This window comes from Nerophis lumbriciformis, linkage group LG22 (genome assembly GCF_033978685.3).
Source record: "Nerophis lumbriciformis linkage group LG22, RoL_Nlum_v2.1, whole genome shotgun sequence".
NCBI classification, from domain to species: Eukaryota; Metazoa; Chordata; class Actinopteri; order Syngnathiformes; family Syngnathidae; genus Nerophis; species Nerophis lumbriciformis.
Genome location: NC_084569.2, coordinates 28,471,442 through 28,491,326, shown reverse-complemented (window position 1 = coordinate 28,491,326; position 19,885 = coordinate 28,471,442). Strand labels below are relative to the sequence as shown.

Here is a 19,885-nt window from a genome sequence, read left to right as displayed (position 1 = left end):
TTAATAAAGTGGAACAAAATGTTAAGTTGAGTTTATTTCCAACATGCATGCATACAACATGATACATCACACATGCACGCATAACACATGCATGCATACAACATGACACATCACACATGCATGCATACAACATGACACATCACACATGCATGCATACAACATGACACATCACACATGCATGCATACAACATGACACATCACACATGCATACAACATGATACATCACAATTTCCAGTTTCTCTATTCAACATGTTCGAAAAGGAGTAGGAAGAAGCATCCATCCATCCATCCATCCATCCATCTTCTTCCGCTTATCCGAGGTCGGGTTGCGGGGGCAGCAGCCTAAGCAGGGAAGCCCAGACTTCCCTCTTCCCAGCCACTTCGTCCAGCTCCTCCCCAGGCCAGCCGGGAGACAGTCTTCCCAACGTGTCCTGGGTCTTCCCCGTGGCCTCCTACCGGTTGGACGTGCCCTAAACACCTCCCGAGGGAGGCGATCGGGTGGCATCCTGACCAGATGCCCGAACCACCTCATCTGGCTCCTCTCGATGTGGAGGAGCAGCGGCTTTACTTTGAGCTTCTCCCGGATGACAGAGCTTCTCACCCTATCTCTAAGGGAGAGCCCTGCCACCCGGCGGAGGAAACTCATTTCGGCCACTTGTACCCGTGATCTTGTCCTTTCGGTCATAACCCAAAGCTCATGACCATAGGTGAGGATGGGAACGTAGATCGACCGGTAAATTGAGAGCTTTGCCTTCCGGCTCAGCTCCTTCTTCACCACAACGGATCGATACAGCGTCCGCATTACTGAAGATGCCGCACCGATCCGCCTGTCGATCTCACGATCCACTCTTCCCTCACTCGTGAACAAGACTCCGAGGTACTTGAACTCCTCCACTTGGGGCAGGGTCTCCTCCCCAACCCGAAGATGGCATTCCACCCTTTTCCGGGCGAGAACCATGGACTCGGACTTGGAGGTGCTGATTCTCATCCCAGTCGCTTCACACTCGGCTGCGAACCGATCCAGCGAGAGCTGAAGATCCTGGCCAGATGAAGCCATCAGGACCACATAATCTGCAAAAAGCAGAGACCTAATCCTGCAGCCACCAAACCGGATCCCCTCAACGCCTTGACTGTGCCTAGAAATTCTGTCCATAAAAGTTATGAACAGAATCGGTGACAAAGGGCAGCCTTGGCGGAGTCCAACCCTCACTGGAAACGTGTCCGACTTACTGCCGGCAATGCGGACCAAGCTCTGACACTGATCGTACAGGGAGCGGACCGCCAAAATCAGACAGTCCGATACCCCATACTCTCTGAGCACTCCCCACAAGACTTCCCGAGGGACACGGTCGAATGCCTTCTCCAAGTCCACAAAGCACATGTAGACTGGTTGGGCAAACCCTCAAGGACCCTGCCGAGAGTATAGAGCTGGTCCACAGTTCCACGACCAGGACGAAAACCACACTGTTCCTCCTGAATCCGAGGTTCGACTATCCGGCGTAGCCTCCTCTCCAGTACACCTGAATAGACCTTACCGGGAAGGCTGAGGAGTGTGGTCCCACGATAGTTAGAACACACCCTCCGGTTCCCCTTCTTAAAGAGAGGAACCACCACACCGGTCTGCCAATCCAGAGGTACCGCCCCCGATGTCCACGCGATGCTGCAGAGTCTTGTCAACCAAGACAGCCCCACAGCATCCAGAGCCTTAAGGAACTCCGGGCGGATCTCATCCACCCCCGGGGCCTTGCCACCGAGGAGCTTTTTAACTACCTCAGCAACCTCAGCCCCAGAAATAGAAGAAGGATAGGAATAGGAAGAAGCAGAGCTTTTCTTGTACATAGCAGTTGCTAAAACTTTTGTTCACTTCCTGTTCTCAATTTATTCACAATATACTCCACAAGTAATAACATTAAACATAAATAAATAATTGGTGAAGTAAGTTATATTTCATATGGTGAGATGAGTACGATTATCTAGAAAATGAATGGATGACTCAGATATGTAACACTAGCAAGCAGTAGATAATATGGACTGATTTTTGGTCTAAAACATTTTTTGCTTTATTCATTATTGTCGTGTTTCTTGGCTCACCTGCACTGGCTTCCTGTGCACTTAAGATGTGACTTTAAGGTTTTACTACTTACGTATAAAATACTACACGGTCTAGCTCCGTCCTATCTTGTCGATTGCATTGTACCATATGTCCCGGCAAGAAATCTGCGTTCAAAGAACTCCGGCTTATTAGTGATTCCCAGAGCCCAAAAAAAGTCTGCGGGCTATAGAGCGTTTTCTATTCGGGCTCCAGTACTATGGAATGCCCTCCCGGTAACAATTAGAGATGCTACCTCAGTAGAAGCATTTAAGTCCCATCTTAAAACTCATTTGTATACTCTAGCCTTTAAATAGCCCCCCTGTTAGACCAGTTGATCTGCCGTTTCTTTTCTTTTCTCCTCTGCTCCCCTTTTCCTTGAGGGGGGGGGGGGCACAGGTCCGGTGGCCATGGATGAAGTGCTGGCTGTCCAGAGTCGGGACCCGGGGTGGACCGCTCGCCTGTGCATCGGCTGGGAACATCTCTGCGCTGCTGACCCGTCTCCGCTCGGGATGGTGTCCTGCTGGCCCCACTATGGACTGGACTCTTACTATTATGTTGGATCCACTATGGACTGGACTCTCACAATATTATGTCAGACCCACTCGACATCCATTGCTTTCGGTCTCCCCTAGAGGGGGGGGGGGGTTACCCACATATGCGGTCCTCTCCAAGGTTTCTCATAGTCATTCACATCGACGTCCCACTGGGGTGAGTTTTTCCTTGCCCGTATGTGGGCTTTGTACCGAGGATGTCGTTGTGGCTTGTGCAGCCCTTTGAGACACTTGTGATTTAGGGCTATATAAATAAAGATTGATTGATTGATTGCCACCTTATGTTGTATATTTTTTTTACATGAGATTTCCAGTTCAATTTATCATCAAACATTATACCTAGAAATTTGGTTTCATTTACTCTTTCAATTTCTATTCTAATATGCAATATGTTTGCAAAACAAAACGCCAGATGATATGTCTCCAAATAGGTGCCATTTTGGGGTCTTTGTACACACCATAATAATACTCGTATGTTGAAGCACGGTACGTCAACAATCCATCAAGCGGTGCGGCTTCGTAGCTTACCAAAGTCGTACTAAAACATTTTGACACATTTCCGAGCGCCGCGTGTAATGTTCTGTCTTCTCAATGAAACATCAAAGTTTTGGTGTTGCTTGCTTACGGGTCCTTGCTCGCGTCATTTATTGAACAGGCGTCAGCCTGCAGTCCACACGCAACTCTTATGAACAATACGCTCGTCCTTATTCACACTAAACTTTATTTTTTGGCTGATTAGTTGTTTTTTCACAAGTCAAAATGAAGTCAGGATTAATGGTGACTGTGAGCACGTTTTGTAGTGCAGAGCTTTTGACAGCAGGGTTTGAAGCGTGATGCTGATAAAGCATGCTATTTGAGAAGAAGTTGATGTTAACCTCCATTTTGTCTCTAAGTTGAACAGATGGCTTCCTTCACTCCTGTTTCACACCGATTGTTCCTTCGGTGGGAGGATTGGGTGTGTCCCAGAAATAGGGTGTCGTGGTACCTGCCCAGCTGCTACATTTCCTGTGGGTTTGCAGTCTGCAGGAGATGCTGGTATCAATAGGGTCTCCTTTCACCGCAGCGTCCGGACACACCTGCTGATTATTGCTGATGTCCTCAAGTTGGACGGTGTCTTGGTGGTGGTAAGCCATGAGGCGAGTCATGGTCTCTTCCGAGTCCAGCTCATTGTTCCATTCTAAAACAAAGAAAATGTCAAAATGACATTTCAAAGAACATTTCAACCTGGTGTGAAACTAAATGGGTGTTGGACATGAATTGTATTGTACTCTGTGCTGTATATTATATCAGGGGTCCCCAACCTTTGTGGATTTAATGTAGGCATTATTTTCACGGCGTGTGGCAGATGAATATGGCAATTAAGTGCATGGAAAATGAATACATGAAAAAAAAACTCACCCTAACGTTGAATTAGTGCGAGCCCCTGGTCTTTTTCCCTTTGCAAAAAAGCTCTCTGTAGACTTTTGTTTTTTTTACTAATTTTTGCTAGTACAAAATTCAAAACCAGTGAAGTTGGCACGTTGTGTAAATGGTAAATAAAAACAGAATACAATGATTTGCAAATCCTTTTCAACTTATATTCAATTGAATAGACTGCAAAGACAAAATATTTAATGTCCATCCATCCATCCATCTTCTTCCGCTTATCCGAGGTCGGGTCGCGGGGGCAGCAGCCTAAGCAGAGAAGCCCAGACTTCCCTCTCCCCAGCCACTTCGTCCAGCTCTTCCTGTGGGACCCCGAGGCGTTCCTAGGCCAGCCGGGAGACTTAGTCTTCCCAACGTGTCCTGGGTCTTCCCCGCGGCCTCCTACCGGTCGGACGTGCCCTAAACACCTCCCTAGGGAGGCGTTCGGGTGGCATCCTGACCAGATGCCCGACCACCTCTTCTGGCTCCTCTCGATGTGGAGGAGCAGCGCCTTTACTTTGAGCTCCCCCCGGATGGCAGAGCTTCTCACCCTATCTCTAAGGGAGAGCCCCGCCACCCGGCGGAGGAAACTCATTTCGGCCGCTTGTACCCGTGATCTTGTCCTTTCAGTCATAACCCAACGGCCATGACCATAGGTGAGGATGGGAACGTAGATCGACCCGTAAATTGAGAGCTTTGCCTTCCGGCTCAGCTCCTTCTTCACCACAACGGATCGATACAGCGTCCGCATTACTGAAGACGCCGCACCGATCCGCCTGCCGATCTCACGATCCACTCTTCCCTCACTCGTGAACAAGACTCCGAGGTACTTGACTCCTTCACTTGGGGCAAGATCTCCTCCCCAACCCGGAGATGGCACTCCACCCTTTTCCGGGTGAGAACCATGGACTCGGACTTGGAGGTGCTGATTCTCATCCCAGTCGCTTCACACTCAGCTGCGAACCGATCCAGTGAGAGCTGAAGATCCTGGCCAGATGAAGCCATCAGGACCACATCATCTGCAAAAAGCAGAGACCTAATCCTGCAGCCACCAAACCAGATCCCCTCAACGCCTAGAAATTCTGTCCATAAAAGTTATGAACAGAATCGGTGACAAAGGGCAGCCTTGGCGGAGTCCAACCCTCACTGGAAACGTGTCCGACTTACTGCCGGCAATGCGAACCAAGCTCTGACACTGATCATACAGGGAGCGGACTGCCACAATCAGACAGTCCGTTACCCCATTTTCTCTGAGCACTCCCCACAGGACTTCCCGAGGGACACGGTCGAATGCCTTCTCCAAGTCCACAAAACACATGTAGACTGGTTGGGCAAACTCCCATGCACCCTCAGTTGAAAAGCCAGCATCTGTGATGTTATGGGGGGTGTATTAGTGCCCAAAGTATGGGTAACTTACACATCTGTGAAGGCGCCATTAATGCTAAAAGGTACATACAGGTTTTGGAGCAACATATGTTGCCATCCAAGCAACGTTATCATGGACGCCCCTGCTTATTTCAGCCTGACAATGCCAAGCCACGTGTTTCAACAGCGTGGCTTCATAGTAAAAAAGTGCGGGTACTAGACTGGCCTGCCTGTAGTCCAGACCTGTCTCCCATTGAAAATGTGTGGCGCATTATGAAGCCTAAAATACCACAACGGAGACCCCCGGACTGTTGAACAACTTAAGCTGTACATCAAGCAAGAATGGGAAAGAATTCCACCTGAGAAGCTTAAAAAATGTGTCCCCTCAGTTCCCAAACGTTTACTGAGTGTTGTTAAAAGGAAAGGCCATGTAACACAGTGGTGAACATGCCCTTTCCCAACTACTTTGGCACGTGTTGCAGCCATGAAATTCTAAGTTAATTATTACCGTATTTTTCGGAGTATAAGTCGCACCTGTCGAAAATGCATAATAAAGAAGGAAGAAAACATATATAAGTCGCACTGGAGCCCGGCCAAACTATCAAAAGAACTGCGACTTATAGTCCGAAACATACGGTATTTGCAAAAAAATAAAATAAAGTTTATGAGTTTGAACATCAAATATCTTGTCTTTGTAGTGCATTCAATTGAATATGGGTTGAAAAGGATTTGCAAATCATTGTATTCCGTTTATATTTACATCTAACACAATTTCCCAACTCATATGGAAACGGCGTTTGTACATAGATACACTAATGTTAGCTTTTTTTGGTGCAACGTTCCATGCGTGTGTTATTGCTAACTACTTGTGTAACAATAGCAGCACTTTGACCTACGAGGCCAAAGGAGACGTGTATTTTCTTCCTTCAGCACAATTATAAGCAACAATTTAGCACGTCTCACTTGAACTACTATGGTCACTTTGTTCCTGATCTTCGGTCATCAACCTGCCACGGACCGCAGATAGAAACTAGCTTTTGCACTTTTACATTGTATATGTTTATTCATATTGCGTCTTCCTATCAGGAGTTTTATAATACATCTATGAACAAACTTATTGGTAGCACTGGCCAAAGTTAAGTAGTTAGTTAGTTAAGTTTGTTATAAATTATTTTAAATCTGGTCCCTGGCCCGGTGTTTGGGGTTCACTGTATTATGATGATGATGTATGTTTCAACTGAGGGTCCCTCCCTATACATAAGCTGTACGCCTCTAGGGTTTCTCTTTTTGAAGAACGGACTCTAATATTAACAAAAGAAACAATGCAATATAAAATGATGTCTGTAAATAAATAAATATACATACTATTAATAAAAAACCTAATATGATAATGAAATCAATTGTAATTAAGTAAGGGATCATACCTTTTACTGCCCCTTGTCTTCTGTGTTGGATATTTTTCAACAGGTCTGTAGGAACAAAGAGAGAAAGTTAACTTCATTCATATGGAATGACGTGAAACAAGACTGAAAAAAACGTGATGGGGTTTAAAAGGGAACTGTACTTTTTTTTTTTTTTTGCCTATCATTCACAATCCTTATGTCAGATGAGCACACAATTTTTTTTTATACATAAGTACCGTATTTTTCAGAGTATAAGTCGCTCCGGAGTACAAGTCGCACGGACCGAAAATGCATAATAAAGAAGGAAAAAAACATATATAAGTCGCACTGGAGTACAAGTCGCATTTTTGGGGGAAATTTATTTGATAAAACCCAACACCAAGAATAGACATTTGAAAGGCAATTTAAAATAAATAAAGAATAGTGAACAACAGGCTGAATAAGTGTACGTTATATGAGGCAGAAATAACCAACTGAGAACGTGCCTGGTATGTTAACGTAACATATTATGGTAAGAGTCATTCAAATAACTATAACATATAGAACATGCTATACGTTTACCAAACAATCTGTCACTCCTAATCGCTAAATCCCATGAAATCTTATACGTCTAATCTCTTACGTGAATGAGATAAATAATATTATTTGATATTTTACGGTAATGTGTTATTAATTTCACACATAAGTCGCTCCTGAGTATAAGTCGCACCCCCGGCCAAACTATGAAAAAAACTGCGACTTATAGTCCGAAAAATACGGTATATATGTACTGTAGTAACATTCATAATATTTATGTATTTTGATCATTGTAGACAGCGCATGACTATGTCCTGTATTATAAGACGCTACTTTTTTCCAAGGCTTTGAACCCTGCGGCTACCGGTAATTTGTGGATTTTTCCTCGCTAACGGCCATAATGTTTTGTGTTCAACAATTAGTTTTCATAGAACACCGACAGAGACACTGAAAAGGTGTGTTGTTTTACGCTGTGGCGCCATCTTTTGGACAAGATCGCTCAGCGCAGGTGCTGCGGGCTGAAAATGTAATTCCTGTTTCGCGCCTTGAACCGGAAGTACAACCGTCCATAGAGTTTCTGCTCAGAAGGATTCTTCATTCATCGCTACAAACAACGTTTGTAAGTTTTACAATATTACTATAGCTAATACTTGGTTAATATTCAGGTCGTGAGATGTAAATGAAGTATTTTTAGAGTGATTTCAAGGCAAAATGGATGACTCCCATTAGCACGATTGCTAGCCACCTAGAATTTTCTTGTCTTACATAATGATTGTGAATCATAGGCAACATTAAAAAAATAAAAATAAAGTCCAGTTTCTAGTTTTAGTTTTACATTGTCTCTTATTGTACTTGATATCAATATATCATAAACATCTTCATTCCTATTTAAAAAATGTTTTGTGTTTTCAGTGTCATGTTCAGTTTCAGTACCTTTTAAATGGTGACGTTTTATATATAATACACAGCAACACACAATGATGACCACAATGAGGGTAGTATGGATGGCAGTTATCACTGAAGAATTTGATCTTTTGTCTGCGCAGAAAAACAAAAGTCAAGGTCAAAGTAACTTTTCAAAGTACAATTATGTGAAAATTAAATGTTAAATAATGTGCAGCCATCATTTCGTTATTTCACTTCCATCATTACATACACACACCATAATAATATCTGTATGTTGAAGCACAGTACGTCTGACTATGGTAGCCGTATTGCTCCGACAATCCCTACATCGGTGCAGCTTCATAGCTTACCAAAGTCGTACTAAAACATTTTGACAGATTTTTGAGCGCGGTGTGTAATGTTCTATATTCTCCATGAAACATCAAAGTTTTGGTGTTGCTTGCTTACGTACTTACTGGCGTCATTTATTGAACAGGTGTTGACCTGCAGTCCACACGTATGTCTTTGTGTGTGACTGTCATCTACTGGTCAAACTTATAATTACACCATGTACTAAATAAATTTGCTTTGAGGTCGGCAAGCAGAACCAGAATTAATACGTACATAAAGCGCACCGGGTTATAAGGCGCACTGTCCATCTTTGAAAGGGTTTTAAGTGCGCTTTATAGTCCGAAAAATACATAACTAATAATGAAAATTGACCAGACCAATATAGTCTCAGAGCACCGTCTAAGAGAGAATTCCAATTTCTGCAACGTATGTAAATGTGTGTTTATTTGTATATGTATAAATAAGATATTGTCAAGCTCGGCTTTAAAGGAGAGAGGTTGTGAGGATTTCCGTAAGAGTAAGGATTTTCCTGTGGGCAAAAGCGATGACATTGTCCTGAGTGGTCCAGGTGGCACCATCGTCAGGAGACCTAGTGAAAATAGCCGTATGTGGGGATTGATATGTTGACACTCTCTGATCCCTCAGGTCAATCCAACAGACTGCCAGGGCATGACGGCTTGTGAAAAGGTTATTCGGTAATGGATTTAAAATAGGACTTAGGAAGAAATATGGGGAGACATTTAAATAAATACAAATATCTTGTTATAGACCATACCCTTCCCGTTAGAGATCAGGGCAAACAAACCCACCTCTGCAGATCTGATTTGACTGCGGCGAATGGTTTGCGCGATTTATTTCTGTGTTAGATATTTTAAATGTGATGGACGAAGGTGACATTCCTCTCTGGCCCTGGCGACATCCCGAACCATAGCGGCCCGCGCACCATGGTCCTGTGCTAGGTTGCGAGAGATAGCCGGCCAATCTCGGTTCCACTGACGCAGGCCAAGCCACCTGCGAACCCGAGAGTTCCGCCTTGATCGTAATTGTCGAGGTCTTCAGCTGTCCGCCAAGGCGCATGCGCCAATGAAGGTGGGAGGAGGAAGAGGCCGTAGATTCAGGTGTCGACGGAGACAGGCGATGGGTACACAATCAATGCGTCGGCACCATAGAATGCGGCGGAGGCAGTCGTCGTCGCAGACCTCCAGCCTTCGTTTATCCGCTAGTTTCCCAAGCGCTTGCGCCAGTGAAGCAGTGGAGGTGTGAGGACATGGTGGACCAGCTCACCCTCCAGCCGCTGAGCCGCATGACCAAAGCATCTTTTAATCACCTTTGCAGCAGCAGAGAAGGAAAACGCCGTAGCGATCAAAGCGTCGGAACCGTAGAATAGACTTTGTTGATGGACTACTCTCATAGGCCACGTTTCACCGCCATTGAGGAGGACAGTTTGAAACAATTGCCTGATAGATTCTCCTTTTGGACCCTAAGGCGATCTCCTTACTGAGCCACAGACAACGCTGGAGACGTACTATTTTAGCTGCATCCTGGTGCAGCCAGTTGATTAATCGGAAGACATTCACTTTTCGAAATATCTAATTTCTATCCAGAAATAACTCCAACAGTGTTTCGAAGCTAGAGGATAGGCGTTATACTTGTCAGGAGGTCACACACCATACTTGCCAACCTTGAGACCTCCGATTTCGGGAGGTGGGGGGGGGGTGTGGTCGGGGTGGGGCGGGGGCGTGGCTAAGAGGAGAGGAGTATATTTACAGCTAAAATTCACCAAGTCAAATATTTCATATATATATACAGTATATATATATATATATATATATATATATATATATATATATATATGTGTGTGTGTATATATATATATATATATACTGTATATATATATATATATATATATATATATAAACATATATATACATATATATATATACATATATATATATATATATATATATATATATATATATATATATATATATATATAAACATATATATATATATATACATACATATACATACATATATATAGCTAGAATTCACTGAAAGTGAAGTATTTTCTTATATATATATATAAATATATATATATATCATGAGGGACAGAGACAGCGCACAGTGCATGTGGATCACATGTTACCATGGCGAGAAAACATGGAGAGACTGGAATGTAATAGAGTGATCTATGTTTGTCTGTTGCCATCTCCTGGTGAATGTTGGCTATAGCGTACTGTGGTTACTTTTTGGTTGGCCAACGATTTACGTGGTGTTGCGCAGGTACCCAGAAAGGTTTCGAGTACCACCAAAAAAACTGAATCTCTGAAGACAGTATAAAAATCTGTGTTAAAGATGTACAAATACTGTTTGTATAATAAGCATGTTATTGTATACAAATGAGGGTTAAGAGTTCAGTACTAAAAAAAAAAAAGAATGTGGCTTAAGTACAGTTTTTTAATTGAGCTGCTGCATTTTTTTGGTTGGGTTGTTTATTTCTTTTGAGTAAATTCTACAATTCTAAAAGGGGAGGAATTTAATAGAGTGATCTATGTTTGTCTGTTGCCATCTCCTGATGAATGTTGGCTATAGCGTACTGGGGTTACTTTTTGGTTGGCCAACGATTTACGTGGTGTTGCGCACCTGACGTCAAGTGTGTGAGTCTGTTCTGAAGTCTACAGTAAAGAGACCCTCCAGGTCCGCATGGAGCTGGAGGGGGCGTGGCCTCCAGGTCTGCCTGAATTTCGGGAGATTTTCGGGAGAAAATGTGTCCCGGGTAGAGATGCGCGGTTTGCGGACACAACCGCGGAGTCCGCTGATTATCCGCGGATCGGGCGGATGAAATTTAAAAAAATAAGATTTTATCCGCTCGCGGGTCGGGTCGGGCGGATTAATTAGATATTTTTTTTTTTTTTTTGCGGGTGGCAGTTAAACCAATTGGGAAATATATATACATAGTGAAATGTTGTTACCCACATACGAAAAACGAGCAGGCACCTGCAGCATATGCCACAACAGAAGAAAAAAAAAAAAAGAGATGGACACTTTTACGGAGCGGAGGGACGCCTCGCCGGGGTCCGGGACCGATCGAGGCTCCTTCCCCCGAGAGGGCCCCACCGGGAGCCGTAGCTGAGGCGATCCGCGAGAAGGGCCCGACGCACGTCCAGGGTCACTACCGCGCCCACCGCACCGACACCCCGCCTCGTCCGCTTTCGCCGCGGCCGGCGTCACGCGCAGCAGGTAAGCAGCTTACCTGCCCGCCACCCCCGTGGCCGGGGGCTCGTAACATGGGTCACTCCGCGCGCTCCGCCCGCGCAGCTTACCTGCTTGCTCGCAAAATGATTATTAGCATTCAGACAGGTTAAAATGTTGCTAAAACCATCACTTTTCTATCAGTCACAGTGACTTTTCAAAACAAAAATATTACAGCAAAAATCATATGGGTTGATTGACATGTTTATTCTGTAAGCTAACTTCAATAGTTTGAAATTATTTTGACAGTTAATGCCAGTTATCCTGTCAACCTTTCACAAGACTTCAATTTGTTAATTGAAAGTATAAATAGTATAAACACTTTTAACAGTATGTCGTGCTGTGAAATACAGCCGACAGGATGGCGCACCAAACACAAAGCAAGGCCATGCTGCAGGAGAACAAAGGACTTCTTTCATTTAAGGTTTGTGATAAACCATCAAACTCATTCGTTAAAAGGACTCTATAGTAATATAAAGCGAATTTTTCTGGACATTATCATGCAAGAAAAGTTTATTTTTGGGATCGCGATCACCGCGTAATGATTTTTAAAGGTTGCATTACATTATTAACTGTCCCATGTGATCAGCCAGTGCGATTGGAAGTCCATGCTCAATTATTGCCTCCGTAAATAAAACTTCGGCATTTATCACATCCAAAGAATCTGTTTGGGCGACGAAAAACGTTGAAAGTTTTCCACTTGTATCGCTAGCAACGGCATTAGACTTGTGTTTTTTTGTCCCAACGTGGTCTTTTACATCACTAATTCCTCCGTGTCCGATCGAAAAATCTTGTCTGCACAAGGTGCAATTCGCGTAGTTTTCACCCTTTTTTTTTATTTTTATTAATAACATGGGTCACTCCGCGCGCTCCGCCCGCGCAGCTTACCTGCTTGCTCGCAAAATGATTATTAGCATTCAGACAGGTTAAAATGTTGCTAAAACCATCACTTTTCTATCAGTCACAGTGACTTTTCAAAACAAAAATATTACAGCAAAAATCATATGGGTTGATTGACATGTTTATTCTGTAAGCTAACTTCAATAGTTTGAAATTATTTTGACAGTTAATGCCAGTTATCCTGTCAACCTTTCACAAGACTTCAATTTGTTAATTGAAAGTATAAATAGTATAAACACTTTTAACAGTATGTCGTGCTGTGAAATACAGCCGACAGGATGGCGCACCAAACACAAAGCAAGGCCATGCTGCAGGAGAACAAAGGACTTCTTTCATTTAAGGTTTGTGATAAACCATCAAACTCATTCGTTAAAAGGACTCTATAGTAATATAAAGCGAATTTTTCTGGACATTATCATGCAAGAAAAGTTTATTTTTGGGATCGCGATCACCGCGTAATGATTTTTAAAGGTTGCATTACATTATTAACTGTCCCATGTGATCAGCCAGTGCGATTGGAAGTCCATGCTCAATTATTGCCTCCGTAAATAAAACTTCGGCATTTATCACATCCAAAGAATCTGTTTGGGCGACGAAAAACGTTGAAAGTTTTCCACTTGTATCGCTAGCAACGGCATTAGACTTGTGTTTTTTTGTCCCAACGTGGTCTTTTACATCACTAATTCCTCCGTGTCCGATCGAAAAATCTTGTCTGCACAAGGTGCAATTCGCGTAGTTTTCACCCTTTTTTTTTATTTTTATTAATATTAGATATATAACAACGGGCGGATGGCGGGCGGATGCAGTTATGATCAAACGTTACATCGGGTGGATGGCGGATGGTTGACGACTTTCTGCCGCGGTTGCGGATGAAATAAATTGCCTATCCGCGCATCTCTAGTCCCGGGAGGTTTTCGGGAGAGGCGCTGAATTTCGGGAGTCTCCCGGAAAATCCGGGAGGGTTGGCAAGTATGTCTCACACACACACAAGAAGGAAGGAAGACACTATGTTCCACCCTCCAACCGACTTTAAAGCAACAGACAACGGTTCGTTGGCGAGCGGGAACACTTTCATCAATGTTGATTATAATTACCCAGGAAGCAATCGTTAGTGAATGAAGCCGTTTCATTGGTCAGAGGGTTGCTGACATCACAACGATAAACTTGACCATCATCTTCATTCCAGACAGTTAAATTTGGTCCGGTATACTCTTTTCCACGTGAATACCACTTAAACATCAATAAATGAGGTTGTTTGGACTCTGTTGAGCACACAAGCGTCGCCTGCTGTGTGTCGCTCCTCTCACAGGATATGTTGGGTTTTGATACTTGGTCTGTAAGAAAACCCAGGAGAAGGATGAGGTCAGAGGATTTATTTACACATTTTTGCAGAATTCAGGCTGAAAAATCTGGGAGTGGAAATGGAAACGTACCTATAACCTCAATTCTATACTGGAAAGTATGCAGCTTATTGTTTATGTTAACATCCAAGTCATAGACCCCACTGTCCTCATAGGTGGCATTTTTGATGGTGAGTTCTGCAGAGAGCCAATCCAAAGCGACTCTGTTCTTGTATGGAGGATACACAACATCCTCCGTGCGAATAAACAATACCACATCATTTCTATTATGTAGCCAGAGAATTCCAATGGGTCGTTGAGAGATGGACGGCGCCAAGTGTATGTCCTGCCCCTTCAGGAAATATTTCACATCCTGTGCAGAAACTGGGAAATAGACAGACATGGTCAGAATTATACAAACATGCTCAAATATATAAATACATTAACCTACATCTTATAATATGTTACTGAAGGCAGTCCTTGTTCACTTCTTGATACCTGATTGCCTGCAGCTGATAGTTTGTTGGATGGCGATCATTGGATTGACCAATAGTTAGAATAAAGTCCAAGGAACTTAGTAGAGATGTAAGACACATTGGGAAACTGTTTTGGAGCCATTTTCAAACCACTTCTGGGTTAATCAGTTCTAACAATTGTATGTAAGTACGTTTCAGTCACTACAACTTGTGTTCACATCCACAGGAACCACATGGTTAGCCTACTCTACACTGTATTTGCAATATTACTAGTGTTCACTTCACAGCCACAGAAGGTTCATCTAGTTATTGACATTATTTACACATTACACACATGTAAGAGGGATGTGTGCTATGGCTATGAGTTGTTTTTTCCCTTGGCCTCAGTCTGGACCCCCTCTCCAGGGGCCCAGGCTTAGACCAATAGTTTTCTTCTCACCCCCCATTGTTTACCTGTTTCTCACCTTTTTTGTAAGGGGCGCCGGAAGTTGGCAGACCCGTCAGCGATCCTGTTCTGTCTCCCTGTAATGTTTGTCTGATCTTGAATGGGATTGTGTTGAAATTTTTTATTTCCCCTCAGGGATTAATAAAGTATTTCTGATTCTGATTGCTTTGTCTGTTTCAGTCACTGTTATTTAGTCACTACAGTAATTACAACTTGTGTTCACATCCACAGGAACCACATGGGTTAGCCTACTCTACACAGTATTTGCAACGTTACTAGTGTTCACTTCACAGCCACAGATGGTTCATCTAGCTATTTACATTATTTACACATTACTTTGTCTGTTTCAGACACTGTTATTTAGTCACTACAGTAATTGCAACTTGTGTTCACATCCACAGGAACCACATGGGTTAGCCTACTCTATACGGTATTTACAACCTTACTAGTGTTCACTTCACAGCCACAGATGGTTCATCTACAGTCGTTATTTACATTATTTACACAATACTTTGGTTTATTCACACATTACTTTTTGCTTTGATAGCTCTGATATCCTGGCAAATTTCTGAGAAGCTTGCATTTTTCCTTTTGTTTCTGCTTTAGTGGATTCTGCCTTGGATTTTATAGCCAATTTCTGTCTCTTCGACTCCCTCTCCACTTCTAACTGCTCCAAATGCAAACATCATGGGGACGGCGTGGCGCAGTTGAGAGAGTGGCCGTGCCAACCAACCAATCATGGATGTTCTTATACCTAAACTAACCAATCATCATTGATGTTTCCCGTATATTGTCTCCCCTGACCGTGGAGTTGCACTAGTCCACTTCTCTCTTTCTCGTCTTTTGTAGCATGTAGCTTAGCTAACCGCTACATGGGTCTAAAAAATAGCTAAGCTACGGAAATGGCTAATTGTTTAAAAAGTAGCAAAGCTACTGCCAAGCTACTGGGAAATGTAGTTAAGCGTTGGCTGAGCATGGTGAACAGGCTGGTGGAGTGAGCATGATCCAGAACTTCCATGTTGAGAACTTTGTCCTGCCATGAGATTCCCAGGATGCGGCGAAGACAGCGCAGGTGGAAGCTGTTTAGCTGTTTCTCATGTCTGGTGTAGGTGGTCCAGGCCTCGCTGTCATACATCAGTGTGCTAATGACGCAGGATGGTAGACCTGGAGTTTAGTGCGTTTGGATAGCTGGTTGTTCGCCCATAATCTTGGACAGCCTGGCCATCACTGTGGCGGCTCTCGCAAGACGGGTGAAACGTTCTGTGTCGAGTGACAAGTCGCTGGAGATTGCGGATCCAAGGTATGTAAAGGTGTTGACACATTTCAGAGTCTGATTGTCGACGGAGATGGAGAGTGGAGTTTCAGCATCTTGGCCCATGACATTGGTCTTCTTTAGGCTGATGGTGAGAACAAACTCTTTACAGGCAGATGAAAGCCTGTCCATCAGCCTCTGGAGCCCGGACTCAGTGTGGGATGCTAGAGCTGCATCATCAGCAAAAAGCATTTCCCTCAGGAGGACACTGGTCACCTTGGTCTTGGAGCGCAAACGGGCAAGGTTGAAAAGTTTCCCATCAGCTCTTGTGTGTAGGGAGACACCCTCAGAACCTGTGCCGAAAGCAGTAGACAGAATGAGGGAGAAGAAATTGGAAAGGCCTCTGATGTTCCTCCTTCCCAACAGACGGAACCCTGTGTCTGTGTGTTTTCGTGGAATGATCTTATGACGGCGAGGAGTTTTGGGGGGCAGCCGATCTTTGCAAGCAGCTTGAAGAGACCATCTCTGCTGACAAGGTCGGATGCTTTAGTGAGATCGACAATGTGAGATACAAGGGTCTCCTCTGTTCCCGGCACTTCTCCTGCAGCTGCCGAAGGGTGAAAATCATGTCCACTGTGGATCTTGCTGCCTTAAAGCCACATTGTGACTCAAGGTAGACAGGTTCTGCAAGAAGGTGGAGTCTAGCAAGGGCGACACGAGGCGGCTGTGAAGGCGCCATTAATGCTGAAACGTACATAAAGGTTTTGGAGCAACATATGTTGCCATCCAAGCAACGTTATCATGGACGCCCCTGCTTATTTCAGCAAGACAATGCCAAGCCATACATCAACGTGGCTTCATAGTAAAAGAGTGCAGGTACTAGACTGGCCTGCCTGTAGTCCAGACCTGTCTCCCATTGAAAATGTGTGGCGCATTAGGAAGCCTAAAATACCACAACGGAGACCCCCGGACTGTTGAACAACTTAAGCTGTACATCAAGCAAGAATGGGAAAGAATTCCACCTGAGAAGCTTAAAAAATGTGTCTCCTCAGTTCCCAAATGTTTACTGAGTGTTGTTAAAAGGAAAGGCCATGTAACACAGTGGTGAACATGCCCTTTCCCAACTAATTTGGCACGTGTTGCAGCCATGAAATTCAAAGTTAATTATTATCTGCAAATATGGGTTGAAAAGGATTTGCAAATCATTGTATTTCGTTTATATTTACATCTAACACCATTTCCCAACTCATATGGGAACGGGGTTTGTACTATCCATGTGAGAGGCATGATTTATGATGTACAATAAACTTACAGGGAGCAGGGAAGCAGCAGACCACTCGATGTAAACAAACCAGCATAAACTATTGATCACGGCGCCTCTATAAATAGTTTGTCTGCGTTAGCACTTATAATAACAATATCACCAATACTTGGTTAATATTCAAGTCACCAAATGTAAATGGAGTATTTTTGGTGCTTTTTGGATAGTTATTTATTAGATTTTATGGGCGGAATAGAGGACCTTCCATAGGCTCCGCTGTAAGCAGTCTTTTATTTACATTTATTCAATATTCAAAATCCATCCGTCATTTCATAATGATTGTGAACGAAAAAAGTGCAGTTCTCCTTTAACTGGGGTCGTACGTGCATTTTTAAAGACAAATTTCAAAAGGAATTCAAGTTTTTACTCCTAATTATGGTTCTTGAAAGAGTCTGTTGTATATTCATTCCACGCTACAAAAAAGACCCGACATTTACTTGATATTTATTCTCATGACACGTTTGAAAAGACTGTATTTTACAATATACTATTTATTTTATTCAATATAACAAAGTGATCATTTCTGGAACATCTTTATTGTACCCTTTTCAACATTTATAAATTAGGCGACCTTTCTGCCGAGGTGTGGTTGCGAACCGCACAACATTCCCAATGTGCCTAAAGCCGAGCCCTGGTGCAGACCTGCATTTCTCTACCTAAGGTCTACATTTTGAAAAACAAACCTCTAGAAAAAGCAAGAGCAGAACTTACCTGCTGTCAAAGTGCAGATGACATAGAGCAGGACTTGTTGGTAGGCCATTGCGGACCATTCAGTTTCACCGATCTGACCATTCCACTTGATGGCGTTCAATTGAAGACAAGAGCAAGTAACTGGGTGTGATCCGCCAAAGTCAAAACCTGTTAAACAAGAACAGCAAAGTTATTTTTACCTAACTGCCAGCAGATTAGACATTATAAGATGTATTGGCAAGAAACCCAACTCCTACCTTGTTTACTTCCGTGACGACTTCCTTAAAGTTTGTAATGAATCAGAAATACCAAGCATCTAAAATGCGTCACCATGCTTTCTAGTGGCTTTAAATAGGTTTCATTTTGAATTATGTACAGTGTTTGGACATTTGTTATCTCCACAAGGTTCAGTTAGCAGCTTGTGTTCTGTGTGACCATGTGTGTTGTCTTTCTGTGTTTGGTTGCAGTTTGCGTAACGAACGGGAAAAGTTGCTTGGATTCGGTCTTATAAGTGATTGCTACGCTCAACAGCGATACACCGATGCAACCGGTTCGAGACCCGATTGGTCCACGCATGCGCTAGGCCTACGTCACTATCGTCAACTTGTCTGGCGGCAGTAATGTTTGTGCCCGCCTTTACAGTCACCATGGTTTTCTTTTTTGTAATCTTTTTTATACAACAATGTTGTATAAAAATGTCATGCAAAACAATATTTAAAAATACAGTATTCATTTTGAAACCGTATTGATCCGTACAGAAACCTGAACAATGTGTTCAGCAGCCTTAAAGGCCTACTGAAACCCACTACTACCGACCACACATTCTGATAGTTTATAAATCAATAATGAAATCTTAACATTGCAACACATGCCAATACGGCCGGGTTAGTTTACTAAAGTGCAACTTTAAATTTCGCGCGACATATCCTGCTGAAAACGTCTCGGTATGATGACGTCAGCGCGTGAGGTCACGGATTGTAGAGGACATTTTGAGACAGCATGGTGGCCAGCTATTAAGTCGTCTGTTTCATCGCAAAATTCCACAGTATTCTGGACATCTGTGTTGGTGAATCTTTTGCAATTTGTTCAATGAACAATGGAGACCGCAAAGAAGAAAGCTGTAGGTGGGAAGCGGTGTATTGCGGCCGACTTTAGCAACACAAACACGGCCGGTGTTTCATTGTTTACATCCCGAAAGATGACAGTCAATCTTTACCATTGGCCTGTGGAGAACTAGGACAACAGAGACTCTTACCAGGAGGACTTTGAGTTGGATACGCAGACACGGTACCGTGAGTAAGCTTCCAAAAATGTGATTGCTTGTACGTGCGCGCCGCTATGTGCATGTCACGTAAATAATTCAATGTATACACCCTGATGATTATCTTGTGTGATGACTGTATTATGATGATAGTATATATGATAGTATATATCTGTATCATGAATCAATTTAAGTGGACCCCGACTTAAACAAGTTGAAAAACTTATTCGGGTGTTACCATTTAGTGGTCAATTGTACGGAATATGTACTTCACTGTGCAACCTACTAATAAAAGTCTCAAAAAGACTCACGTACGTAACTCTGGGGACTTTGGGGAAATATATGTGCTGTATGAACTTTGGGGAGGTGAACGGTACTTTG

At 43.3% G+C, this 19,885-nt stretch overlaps 1 protein-coding gene across 3 annotated transcripts; it reads right to left on the bottom strand.

Moving 5' to 3' along the window:
- Window positions 1–2,528: 2,528 nt before the first annotated feature.
- On the bottom strand, window positions 2,529–19,238 carry LOC133615216 (CD48 antigen-like). 3 transcript variants are annotated; one of them, XM_061973620.2, is made up of 7 exons: window positions 18,501–19,238; window positions 18,265–18,411; window positions 14,153–14,443; window positions 13,814–14,053; window positions 8,265–8,369; window positions 6,837–6,881; window positions 2,530–3,820 (listed from the first exon to the last, which is right to left on the bottom strand). In XM_061973620.2, exons 2-7 carry the CDS (start codon window positions 18,311–18,313, stop codon window positions 3,555–3,557), a joined length of 996 nt encoding a protein of 331 aa, XP_061829604.1. In that variant the 5' UTR covers window positions 18,314–18,411; window positions 18,501–19,238; the 3' UTR covers window positions 2,530–3,554. The 3 variants fall into 3 exon arrangements, with proteins under 3 accessions (XP_061829605.1, XP_061829604.1, XP_061829603.1); XM_061973619.2 differs by having other exon boundaries at window positions 18,265–19,238; XM_061973621.2 differs by lacking the exon at window positions 8,265–8,369 and having other exon boundaries at window positions 2,529–3,820; window positions 18,265–19,238.
- Window positions 19,239–19,885: the final 647 nt, after the last annotated feature.

What these genes read in the sequence shown, in the direction of transcription:
- LOC133615216 (XM_061973619.2), bottom strand. Translation starts at nt 18,313, where the DNA reads ATGGCCTACCAACAAGTCCTGCTCTATGTCATCTGCACTTTGACAGCA. An exon ending in CATCTGCACTTTGACAGCAG is followed by an intron (nt 14,444 to 18,264) that starts GTAAGTTCTGCT and finishes TCTATTTCCCAG; the next exon opens with TTTCTGCACAGGATGTGAAA. An exon ending in CACTAACGATTGCTTCCTGG is followed by an intron (nt 8,370 to 13,813) that starts GTAATTATAATC and finishes TTTTCTGCGCAG; the next exon opens with ACAAAAGATCAAATTCTTCA.